The sequence below is a fragment of the Musca autumnalis genome, unplaced genomic scaffold (genome assembly GCF_047663935.1).
Source record: "Musca autumnalis isolate F117 unplaced genomic scaffold, ASM4766393v1 scaffold_2, whole genome shotgun sequence".
In the NCBI taxonomy this organism is placed as follows: domain Eukaryota; kingdom Metazoa; phylum Arthropoda; class Insecta; order Diptera; family Muscidae; genus Musca; species Musca autumnalis.
Genome location: NW_027411755.1, coordinates 82,846,217 through 82,859,890, shown reverse-complemented (window position 1 = coordinate 82,859,890; position 13,674 = coordinate 82,846,217). Strand labels below are relative to the sequence as shown.

The window sequence follows — 13,674 nt, the reverse complement described above, 5'->3', positions numbered from 1 at the left end:
GAACATAGTGTAATTTTAGAACTTGCGAATGGATAAGAACATCTTTGCATATATGACACATTTTGTGAGATTGCATATGCTTCTTATAAGCATAACCGCTAGCAAAGTTTTTGGTGCATACATTGCTGACAAAATTTCTTGGTGTCATATTAAAGAAACAATTTAAAACTTGTTAAAATATGAGTTTGAAATGTAATACTTTTTATTCGAAGTCTCAACTTTAAGTGATGTTTACAGATTTATTTTGTAATAAGAAAGGCTTTGTCAAACGTTTACCCCTTTTTTTAAATTTGAAAGAAAAAGATTTACATTGATAACGATGGATAGTTTCAAAAAAAATGTTTCTCGTCAAAACTGAAAAATATAGTATATTACACTACAATTTTTTTTTTTGTAATATGTAACAACGATTCTTTATACATCAACAACAACATATGAAAGATCAGTAACAACATGTCAATAGATTTTCCTTCTTCTCAAACATTTCCTAAAATACTTCATACACAAGAACAGAATGCTGAACTCAGCTTCAAAATAAAAAATAAAAAAATAAAACAACAACAATACTGCGATCAGCTTCAACGTCAATTTGGTGGTGCACAATACCCACAAATGCATTGACGAATTCTTTGACTGCTTCTTACAAACATGTAACAGAAAACGACAACAACAACAAGTGCATGTCATAAATTAGTCAATGACAATCACCACCCAAAAATATTTAGACATTTCAAATATGTCAATTTTTTATGAAGTGTAATCTTACATGGGTTTTTTAGCTGATTTGTACATACAACAAATACAAACACACAATTCATTCTTAGTCATTCCTCTCCTCAGATTTACCCTTAGTAACAAGATGCATCAAAAAATCAAAACATACCACACTTTACAAAATAAATAATAAGTACAGCCACTCAAGAGATTTACACCATACACACTTTAATCTTAAAAATTTCCCCCTCTTATTTTTTTGTCTAGTAACTTGATGCAACAAAAAAATCAAAAATATATCACCAAAATTTTAGACACACTCACATGAATATTTGGCTGATTAGTAACATCTCACCCTCCCTCTTATTTTTGTCTAGTAACGAGATGCAACAAAAATCAAAAACATCATGACCTTCAGTTCATTGCTCCCAATGTTCATTCCCCCCAAAGTTTTAAGCTGTGACCTAATTAGTTTTAATTAAACTTTATTACAAGCTTAATGATAAAATAGGCCCATAAATCTGTCAACTTTATTTCAAGTCGACTATTCTACCCTACTTAGCTCCTTGCAAACACACACCTTTTCCGACGACAATTTCCACTGTTGTTCCTACCTTATTACTTACAAACATATTTCACTTAGATTTCTGTCAACTAAATAGGATCATAATCACTAACTAACTAACCTTTTACCCTAATTAGAAGAAAGTGAACATTAATTACCTTCGCGTTGCATTAGTACAAACTGATTTTTGGTTATTCGTTTTAATAACCCACTACATTCTAAACAAGTCAATAAAAAATAGAAGTTACTGACCTTTTAACTAAAATGATCAGGACGGTCCATTCGTTTTAATTAGTTTGACTTGTCGCTTTCTAAAACCAACTTCATTGTCAAAAAGTCAATTAAAAAGAATGGAATGGAAAAGGATCGTCAAGTTCCATTAGTTTTAATTGGTTGTCGGTTAATTGTTTTTAATCAGTAAAATGTGCATATTGTTGTTGTATAATTTACTAAAAGGGTCTTGAGTTTATGAAGCACAGAAATTTAGCACTGATATTTGGCTAGCTGTTTGCAAACTATGGGCCATGTAATTATTTCAGCTATATGTATATATCTTTTTAAGTTGGGAAGTAAAAATTTAATCGCCAACTTAAAACGCGTTTTCCTTTTTTGAGTAAATGAGCGATGATCCTTATTGTAGAAACTAGAATTAGAAAATCGCTCCGAGAATCTTGGAACAAACATCGATATTTTATAAATTTTTCCTTCTCCTTCTTTTACTACAGGTTTTTGTGTCTTAACATATTTTATTAGTTCCGTGATCGTTTTATCGTTTTATTTATGAAAGTCATTCATCCTACGAATTTTACGATTTGTCTTCTAAATTTCAATGACATTTATGTTACTGATATTGAGAACTCCTTTTATAAAATTATTCGCAGTACTTATCTTAATGCTTCTGGGAAGTTTAGATTAAAAGTTTATAAGTCTTTTCTATGCAGTGGATTTTTGGTACCAGTTTAAGAGGAGTATATTGTTTTACAGAGTCAAGATATTTTAATTGTCCATTTTTGACATTCCATTGGGAATGCATTGCCAACCTCTTCTTTTCTCATTATAGACAAAGTATCTTAAGTCTTTTATAAATAATGTGATGATTTTGATAAACAAATTCATGCGGAAGTCCGTTTGTACATTGATAAGAGCCGATATTTCATCCTTTAATCCTCATCAATATGTTTGATTGGGCCACTTACCCAACTGACGAAGGCTGGCCAATACGGAGACTCCTTCCCTGGTCAGCCTGGTTCACCTGCACACGGTACGCCCTGGAGCACTCACTCCATCAGACCACCACCAAAGCACTTTCGCGGCAACAAGTTGTTGCTGTTCGGCAAATAGCCCCTTCCCCACAACCAAGCAAAACACGTCGATCACACTTTAGATTTTCAATTAATTGTTTATTCATTTTTCTTTTCGGTAATATTTTACAGAGGGTACAATTTAATTCCTTTTGGTAGGAATTGCTTTCGAAAACAATTAGTGCTCAAGACTCTTGTAATATTTAATCTTTCCAAAGATCTTGATTCTATAACAAATTCAATTCTTTTCAAATGCTGGCTCTGATACACGTTTAAACAGAAAGACGTCGAGAAAAAGAATAGAAATAAAAAAAGTGTCAAACTCCTTTTTCTGGCGATGGATGATTTCTCACTCTTCCTGCCTCCCCACTATGCCCCTCGCGCTCTATGCCCACAACAGTCTTTCGCTTCTCAGGAGTTCCAACAAAACATACGGTACGAAGAGAGACAGAAAGAGAGAGTATCAGAGCCAACCAATATCAAAACAAATTCTCTGTTTTTTGTGAATAGAGATATAATAATAAAAAAGAAAATAAACAAAAATAGGTATTAATTGCTTAGAGCAAACTTAAAAATAGATACGAGACATTCATTTAATGCTGGGTTACATCTAAGGGTCCAGCCTTGCAGTCCGGCCATTTTGAGACCAAAAACGTCAACGAAACAAACATCCTCGGACCAACTGGGTGAGACATGTAAGATGAGGGTGCTTAGGGGGCGGTTGATGGGCATTTCCCCGAAAAATGTCCCCCCGACGATGGTCTTCAGGGCGTGCGGCAAATCGGGCCGGAAGATAGGGAGCCCCATAAAGATGCCCTCCACGGCATTGCTGTCCAAAATTATATTGATTGGTCCAGGACGGAAAAGGTTTGGATCCGCCACATCTGCTTTTGGGTACAGCCTAGAGCTGGCAAACTATCGATTGTCTGACTATCGTTTTGATCGCTGCCGCAAGATTTGTTTCTTTGGGACTCCAAAACAATTATTTTTTAAATGATTCGCGACAGATAACTTGTTTTGTTGGGCAAGGTGGTCTTTGTTTTAAAACTACAATCAGAACGATAGTCGGACTATCGATAGTTTGCCAGCTCTAGTACAGCCCCTTGAGGCAGCGCAAGTCCAGGGTACGGAGAGGCATCGATAGGTTTTAAGAGTAGCCGTGTACGCCAGCACCCTGTTTCGGACTGACGACATCACCACCCGGGCAGAGTCACCGAATTCTGGGCGGTATTCAGTCAGCGGGGCCCCGTACCTGATGGTACTTCTAGTCTTAAGGGGATTAATGTAGGCCCGTGCCTTTATCGGGATATCGATGAGCCCAGTGATGTGAACTAGAATCTCCACCGTCATCTTGAGCCAAGCATGAGTATCCTCGTTGAGAGCGTGGAGCATGGTATGGGGGGACAGTTGTCATTTTCTGCACCCTTCCTGCAGTGGGCAGTCCCCGACTTGGTGGGTGTATGAGATTTGGCAGTTTAGCTTTAGCAAATAAAAACACATTTTTTTCTTATAGAAATGTACAATTTTTCAGGGGCATTTTATTTGTTTTTTTCCACAATTATAAATCAATATAATTGGTTAATAATTTGCTCCCGATGGGACACTTAATTATATTATTAATTATTAAAAACTGTTTAATTAAAACAATTATAATAAAACGATATTTAACTCGGATTGAAATTAATATGAACAAAAGGGGTTTAAGATTTTTTGTTATTGCAGAGCGGCAGTAACCAATGTTGTTAAAGTCGATCAATAAGAGTTGACGTATGCAGCAAGGCAGAGTTTTCGTAACTAATATCTTCATTACATACATACTCGTTTGATTACATATTGTCTCTGCTGGCGCTACCGCTGTATTATGTCGTTTGCTGATTGGCTGTTGATGTACATACAAGCATAAAGGAATAATATGCAAGCGACATCAACAACAACAATGGGCAACGCAGCAGAGAGAGTATGTAATGAACGATCAAAGTCCAACTGCTGTTGGTACATTTGATGGCCTTGAAATAATTTGGAAGAAAAGGAATGGGCAAACGAAAGAATAGAATATAGTTAGAGATGCCATATGCAGAAATTTTAAAGTGGGGAACATTGCAACTGATGGGGGAAATTTGTAACATAAATAAATTTACACGCAAAATAAATAATAATTATAAAGCAATCATTATAAATAAAAATAAATAATAATTTGTTCTCCAACATTCCCCCGCACAAAGAACGACTGTTCTTGACATGGAATTCTGATGAGATGTAGGTGTAGATATATATGTTGACGAATCGGTAGACATGCAGATGGAGGGATGATGTGGTGATGATGATGTGTTTCATTCGGTTTCCGAAAGAATCGATCTATGACCTTGCTCACAGAAACTCTCTTCATGGCCCTTTGAGGAATTTAAGTCTTCTTGAATGGGCAGTAGAGCAATTTTCGAAACTGGTCGTTTATAGAATTTGGCATTTGATTGTAGAGAAACAACTCTTACCCGGCCATCAGTGCCAGGATGAGTTTCAGTAATACGGCCCAGTGGCCATTGACCAAGAGGAACACGTTCATCAAATACGATGACCAAATCACCAACTTCAACGTTCTTTTGCGGCTTCAACCATTTCGGACGGGATTGTAAACGATTGACATATTCTGAAGACCAGCGTTTCCAGAATTGTTGTTTTAGCAATTGAACTACTTTCCATCGGGAAAATCTATCTATGGAACAATCAAGTAAGTCTACATCTGGAACAGATAATATTGGCTCTCCAACTAGAAAATATGCAGGAGTAAAAGCTTCGAAGTCGGAAGGATCTGGCGACATGGGGCAAAGTGGCCTTGAATTGAGACATCCTTCAATCTGTGCAAGTAAAGTTGACAATTCTTCAAATGTTAGAATTCTATGATTGATTATTCTCTTCAAGTGATGTTTAGTCGAGTTGACGCCTGCTTTCCACAGACCTCTGAAGTTTGGCGAAGCAGGTAGTATGAATGCCAAGTAGTGCCATTATTGGCCAGTAAGTGTGCAAGTTCGTCCGGCAATGATTCAATACTTCTTCGGTGCAGAATTTTGAGCTCTTTGTTGGAACCAATAAAGTTTGTGTCACAGTCTGAGTATAGATCGGAACACATGCCACGCCTGGACTTAAATCTTCTAAAGACGGCTATGAAAGAATCAGTCGACAGAGACGTGACAGTTTCCAGATGAAGAGCCTTCGTGACCATACAGATAAAGAGGCATATATAGCCTTTGGTTGTAACAGAATTTCTGGCCGTTGACTGCTTTATGGTTATGGGACCAGCGTTATCAACACCACTGTGCTTAAATGATCCAGTTGGTTGAAGTCGAACAGAAGGAAGGTTGCCTATAATTTGTTGAAGTGATTTGGCCTTGTATTTCAAACAGGTAATGCATTGGCGCTGTACTCATTTTGCCAGGTTACGGGAAGAAAGGATCCAGAACTTTCGAGAAACATATGCTTGCATTTGGATGAGTCCGCCATTAAGAGTTTTCTGATGAGCATCTGGAAAGATCAAAAGAGACAAAGTGTCATTTTTTGACAAAATCATAGGATGTTTGAAGTCATATTGAAACGTAGCTTTTTGTAATTGTCCTCCAACACGTTGTACGCCGTCATTACACAACTCTGCTGCTTGGGTGAATTGATTTTCCTTTCTGCAATTGTTGTAGTTTTTCTGGAAAATCAACATCTTGGGAAATTTTAACCAATTTTTGTAGCGCTGTGTTCAATTCTGTTGTTCTGAGAAAGCCGGAAAATCGTAATTTCGAATCAGGTTTATATTGCAGGAATCGCAATATGTTGGCCGTGACTCGAACCAATTTAGTTAAAGATGAATATGTAATTAATAAGTTGGGATACTGCGAGACTGTAGCAGAGTTTACTTTCAATGAAGATTTTCGGACTTCATGATTCGTTTCGTATGAGTTTTCTGGCTGCTTGGGCCAAAGAGATGGAGATTGAGCAAGCCAGAGAGGACCAGACCACCAGAGATCATGTTCTAGCAACTCAGTTGACGTAATACCACGGGAAGCACAGTCAGCAGGGTTGTCGTGAGTTGAGACATAGCGCCATTGAGATATATTTGAATGTTGCTGGACATCACTTACTCTATTTCCAAAAAAAAAAAAACATTCCATCTTGAAGACTCACGTCTGAGCCAACATAGAACAGTAATACTATCAGTCCAAATAGTACGAATCAGAAACATTAAGATTCGGTATATTTTGAATTTTGAACATGAGTTTCGCTAAAAGTTTTGCTCGACACAACTCCAATTTCGGGATTGACAAAACTTTTAACGGAGCAACTTTAGTTTTTGATTGTAACAAGTACACAATGCCTTCTCCGTCTGAATTCAGAACTTTAACATACACAGCAGCAGCAAAGGCTGACGAAGAAGCGTCACAGAAACCATGCAGCTCGACGAGACATTGTTTAGAACTGCCAATCCAACGAGGTATTGAAATCTGTTAGATTTTTTTCAAGTCTGCCAAGTAAGAATGCCATTTAGATTTCATGGCTGAGAAAACTTCATCATTCCAATCAATGCCTTCAAGCCATAGTTGTTGGAAATAGATCTTCGCTTGGATCGTAACAGGAGCTAGCCATCCCAGTGGGTCATACAATTTAGCAGCATCGGATAATAGACTAGATTTAGTGATTCTGGCATTTATTGGAAAGCAAACTTGGAAAGAAAATGCGTCTTGATTAGTATTCCAACCTAATCCAAGTGCCTTGACAACATTTGGTTCATGTAAATTGAAAACATTCGCCTTTTCTCGGTAATCTTCAGGAATATGAGACATAAGTTGATCGGAATTTGACGTCCATTTTCGCAAATTAAAGCCTCCAGCAGAAAGTAATTCAACAATTTGTTTTTGTAGGAAGATAGATTCTGACTCTTTGTCAGCTCCAGAAATAATATCATCTCCATATGTGTCGGTCATCAAGATTTTACAAGCTTCTAGATAAGTTTCTTGTTCATCTGCAGCCAACTGATGCAAAACTCTTATAAAGATATACGGAGCAGAAGAAGTACCATATGTAGCAGTTTGAAGCTTGCAAACAGAGATAAGAGAATCGGAACTTCGCCATAGAATTTGTTGATAATACTGCTTATTATCAACTACTCTAATTTGTGGGAACATCTTTTCCAGATCTGATCGGAATCCAATTTTGAAACGACGCCATCTGTTGATGATTGCGGGCAAATCATTTTGAAGTACAGGGCCAGGAAAAAGTTCATCATTCAATGATGTGTAAGGAGGTCGCCTGCTACTTCCGTCAAAAGCAACTATTTTGCAGTGGAACTGGATTCCCGTATAACGCCGTGATGAGGCAGAAAGTAACCATTAGTTTGAATAGATTCAGGATAAGGACCAATTTTCTCCATGTGTCCGAGTGATTCATATTCTTCATAACAAATTTGCTTTCTTCCATCCGAACCACGAGAGCAATTTTCCTTAAAGAATGCTTCACACGCAACTTCTTCGGGGGTCATCTTTCTGGATTCAATGAGCTCTTCTTGTTCCCAGAAAGCTTTTAATTGATTATCCAGTGAACACAAACTAAAATTAACGCTGTGAGCGTAAGAAATTTCTGCCGTTGGGCCAGAAACTATCCATCCGAAATGGGTCAATTGAAGGAAAATGACTTTATCAAACTTCCTTTGCTGAGGAAGAAGAATATCACCATACAAATCGCCGCCAATGGGCAAATCTATGGGATCATTTTTGCCAAAATGTGGATCAGCTAAAGAAAATTCCTCTAAAGAAGGCAATTTTTGTCTGTCCACTGGACCAGCACAATACCTGTTCAAAGATGGCATGACGTAGGCTTGAGTTCTCAATTCAAAACCAGGTTCGTAATGAGAGGCGAGATTGAACTTTACAAAGTTTTTATCAGTAACAGTTTCTCCACCTACTCCAGTAATTCGAGCAAATGTTCTATATTCTGGAAGTCTCAGAAGCTGAGCAGCATTTTCAGTTATCAAAGTAGCTTGAGCTCCTTGATCAAGAATCGCTCTTATTTTGAAATTGCCAAATTCATTTCTCACAATGACACGAATTGTAGCCAACAACACGTGAGGCATCACAGTTTTGTTCAGCGAAGATAAATTAACAGTGGAATTCTCAACGGCAGAGGAAGAAGATGAAGCCACATTATTATTTCGATTATCAGAATTAGTAGAAGTATTTCCATTGTTGTGAACGGCATAATAATTATGCATTATAGTGTGGTGGGCTGAATTGCATGATTTACAACGAATGGTAACTCTACAGTCCTTAGAGAAGTGACCAACATTGAGACAATTTCTGCAAATTCTCTTTGAGTTTATGAAATCACGCTTCGTGGCAGAGGACATCGCAGCAAATTTGAAGCATTTGTACAGAAAATGGCGCTTACCGCAACAGGGTCAATTTCCATCATTTACCGACGCCATATTTACACGTCGATTTGGAGCCATACATTTAGTGAGAATATTTAGAGTAATTTGGCACTATGCGCCCACGACTTGGCGTAAAAGCAATAAATAATAAAAAAAAATTTAGAGTAATTTGCATTAACTTGCGATGTTGTGGAGTAATTTGGCTTAACATGCGATGTTGTAGCACATTCAGAATATTCAGAAATTGACTCTAGAGTTCGGAAAGTTGTCTCAAGAAAATTGTATAAAACAGTCATCTTGGGAATTTCAGTTGAAGCTTTCAAAGATTGTTCCCATTCCTTGCAAGTTTGAAGATCCAACTTACTAACAGTTATATGAATGAGAAGTGGATCCCAGTTAGAACAATCGATTTCTAACGCTGTCAGCAGAGCCATACAATTTTTTATGGAGTCATGAAAAATTTTGATGCTCTCACAAGAGCCATTCGAATTAGGAATATTCAACAATTTTCTCAAAACTGTGTCAGCAATTTTTCTTTTGTTGTGATACCTTTTTTCCAGGGCTTCCCGTGCTAAATCATAGCTAGCTTCGGAGGCAGGATATTCATTCACAATAGACAACGTATCTCGAGACGAATTTTTGAGAAAATAGTACTTCTGAACTTTAGACAAACTTTGATCAACCAACCAACAAAACGAACATACCCCGATAAGAAATCCAGTTTAGATAATCCCCAGAGAAAGTCGGTATATCGATTTTGGGAAGACGAACTTCGGGTAAAATAGTCTCGTTTCGTTGCGAATTCGATGCATGGAAAGTAGAATGGAAGTGTGGCGAGTATGGAGTAGGGCAGTCAGACAGAAAATCAAGCAACTTTCCCTTTCCTTTGAGAAAGGTTTTGCAAAATGTATGATGCACATCATCATTAAAATAAGGAACATCCGAGATATTAAGCGATTTATCTCGGAGTAAATCAAACAATTTCTCATGATTTTCTTCAAAAACTCATTGTAATTCCTCTATTTTATCGAGGTAGCTTTGGCATACGTCGCGAGTTTTGTCCTCGACGGGCAATTTTTCAAAGTCGGAAATAACTTTCTCAACACGAGCCAACAACATTCTCTGATCTTCAATAGCTCTTGAAGAATCCTCCATTCTGAATTATTGTTTTAGCAAAGTTCATAAAGAAAATTATTTCGAGAAAAAAAGTATATATGCATTTAATCAGAAAATTAACAGATTAAAGGTTCGCAAACTTTGATATCAATTAAATCGATGAAATTCTCTCAATAATTAAGGACAATTCAATTTTTATATTGTAATGTTTTTTTCTTTTTTTTTTTTCTACAAGTGGTGTCTTAAGGCACGCCGTTCTGACTCGGCGATAAAAATAGTATCCCATATCATTGAGCTAAATATGAATCGGGGTGCACTCATTGACATGAGAGAAGTCTCCCTTGTCCCGTATGGGATGTTGTGGAACAATGATTTTTGTATAATGATTTTGGTTAGAGAGCAAGATAGTAAACTTTCACAGTTTATTGTTTTTTATATTCACGGCAGTGTAAACCTGAGGAAAATTGTCGAACGACACAAATTGGTTCTTTTTAGCACAACAGCGGAGTAAACCTTTTGTAGAGCACACAAAATAATATTGATGGATTATGATTCAAAAGAAAAATTTCACTATTTTTTCATTTATTTCCCGACACAGAGTAGATTTTAGAAATTTCACAGTTCAGTAGAGTAATAAGAGGAAAAATTCAATGAAAATGTTCTCTTGGTTTTACCGTGGGCAAAACACACTTTTAACTTTTAATGAAAATGTTTACAATTTGTTTCTTTTTTATTATTTTAGTTGGAACGCGTCGCGGTTCTCGTGTTTCGGCACCATTAAAATTTATGAGATTTGGCAGTTTAGCCTTAGCAAATAAAAACACATTTTTTTCTCTTAGAAATGTACAATTTTTCTGGGGCAATTTTATTGGTGTTTTCCACAATTATAAATCAATATAATTCAATATAAATCAATATAATTTTATTATTAATTATTAAAAACTGTTTATTAAAACAATTATAATAAAACGATATTTAATTCGGATTGAAATTAAAGTCCAATTTACATATGCATATTAAATGATTTCGTTTTACGAAATCCTAGAATCAAATGAAGTGTATTTACATCTGTTTTTTTGCGTCATTTGCTTACGCACACAATCGCACATACACACTTATACAATAACACAAACACACGCACACAATATATTTATTCAGAGAAATAGGAATTTCACAACACAAATGTGTATCAAATAACTTAAATTAATTCCAAAAATAAAAAAACATAATTTTTGCAAGTTTTTTAACCACATATTTTCACTTTTGTCATCGTTTGAGTATTTTTGTTTTTCTACAACACACACAAACAAACAAAGACATCATAAAACAGTTGCATTTTTTGGTAGTTTATGACGAAAAAGCAGGGTTGCGTATAAAAGTATGGTGTTTTCGTGCGTTGTTTAGAATAAATGACGTAGCTATCGTCGCGGCATCATCTTCATTACATACATACTCGTTTGTTTACATATTGTCTCTGCTGGCGCTACCGCTGTATTATGTCGTTTGCTGATTCGCTGTTGATGTACATACAAGCATAAAGGAATAATATGCAAGCGACATCAACAACAACAATGGGCAACGCAGCAGAGAGAGAGTATGTAATGAACGATCAAAGTCCAACTGCTGTTGGTACATTTGATGGCCTTGAAATAATTTGGAAGAAAATGAATGGGCAAACGAAAGAATAGAATATGGTTAGAGATGCCATATGCAGAAATTTTAAACTGATGGGGAAATTTTGTAACATAAATAAATTTACACGCAAAATAAAAATAAATAATAATTTGTTCTCCAACAGTGGGACAAACCCAGGCAATTAATGCAGTATCCCTGGAAAGTCGTGCACTGGGTCTTTTGATTCGACAGCATCTGCAAAAAGGTGCGGCACTTTCTCTGTCCATGCCGAGCGTGGCAAAAAAGTCACAGATATTCCTCATTGTAGGCCATCTGCAAAGAGAAATTTGTAAAAGGTTAGGGACTACAGTTACCGAGACAACTTTTGTCGGTGGATTATGTTGAGTCCGCCAACCCTTGCACCTTTTCCATATGTCCTAGAGACAATTATTCCAGAATTACTTCGTCGTAATTAAGTTTTCGCTCGGGATTTCACGCAAGAGACTTCTCGTTCCGCAAAAATTGCGTAAGGGCCACATACCGACTCGATTTTGGCGATATTGAGAAGGACAAATCCGACCGGAATGGTAAATCCACATACCTTCCATCAGGACGTCGAATAGTGGTGGATCGGAAGATCTCCTCACATCTACGGTCATCAATTGGCACTCTAGGAACATCCTCAATCTCCCAGAACTTGGCCAACTCATCTTTGATCGCTACCCTAGTGCAATGGGAAACACTGACTCTCTTATGATTGACTAAATTTGTTGCTGGCCCGGTCAGTATCCTAATGCGCGGACTCTGTACGAGGCCCCGTCCTTCCAAATGTTTCCTCTGGCCCGACAATTTCCGCAAATGGTCGTAATTTTCACACATCCGTCTCGAAGGACCAATGTTTGGGCCACTTACCCAACTGACGAAGGCTGGCCACTACGGAGACTCCTTCCCTGGTCAGCCTGCTTCACCTGCACATGGTACGCCCTGGAGCACTCACTCAATCAGACCCCCACCAAAGCACTATCGCCCTTGAGGCAACACAAAGCGGCAACAAGTTGTTGTTGTTCGGCAAATAGCGCCTTCCCCACAACCAAGCAAAACACGTCGATCACACTTTAGATTTTCAATTAATTGTTTATTCACTTTTCTTTTCGGTAATCTTTTACAGAGGGTAAAATTCAATTCCTTTTGGTAGGAATTACTTTCGAAAACATATTATATTTTATTTTATATAATATTTTATCTTTCCAAACAAAAGTCTTAACTTTATAACAAATTCAGTTCTTTTCAAATGTTGGCTCTGACACAAGCTTACACAGATAGACGTCGAGAAAAATAATAGAAATACAAAAAGAAGTTCCAATCTCCTTTTTCTGACGATGGATGATTTCTCCCTCTTCCTGTCTCTCCACTATGCACCTCGCGCTCTGTGCCAACAACAGTGTTTCGCTTCTCAGGAGTTCCAACAAAACATACGGTACGAAGAGAGACAGAAAGAGAGAGAATCAGAGCCAACCAATATCAAAACAAATTCTCTGTTGTTTGTGGATAGACCCTGTAGGAAGTGTGGGGTCATGTGTTGACATGTCGCAACTTTGTCTACTAATATGGTGACAAAGTCAACACTTTGTCACCAGATTGTCAACTATTGATACCTTTACCTTAATAAGAAGAAGCATTGTGTATATTGATAGATGATAGCCCAACGAAGCACTTTTTTTTAATTTTCTTAATTGTTTGGCGTAAAATAATTTTTGCGGTTGGTAAAAAAAGTGTTTTTGTAAAAATCAATAAAATATCGTGAAAACTTAAAGCATATAATTTCAATAACAAGTATGAGCAAAAGAAAATATAAAAGACATGTGAAAAATAAACAATTCTATAGCAAAGTACGAATTCTGAGGCGACTAACAACATTTGTGGTGAAATTTCGACAATTTGACATTATGTGGAACCTTTAG

At 36.9% G+C, this 13,674-nt stretch overlaps 1 protein-coding gene across 1 annotated transcript; it reads right to left on the bottom strand.

Moving 5' to 3' along the window:
* Positions 1-7,888: 7,888 nt before the first annotated feature.
* Positions 7,889-8,824, bottom strand: LOC141392327 (uncharacterized). The gene has a single exon (XM_073965277.1). The coding sequence runs from the start codon at positions 8,822-8,824 to the stop codon at positions 7,889-7,891; it is 936 nt and encodes a 311-aa protein (XP_073821378.1).
* Positions 8,825-13,674: the final 4,850 nt, after the last annotated feature.

Coding starts and splice junctions, on each gene's coding strand:
- LOC141392327 (XM_073965277.1), bottom strand. CDS start 8,824: ATGCATAATTATTATGCCGTTCACAACAATGGAAATACTTCTACTAAT.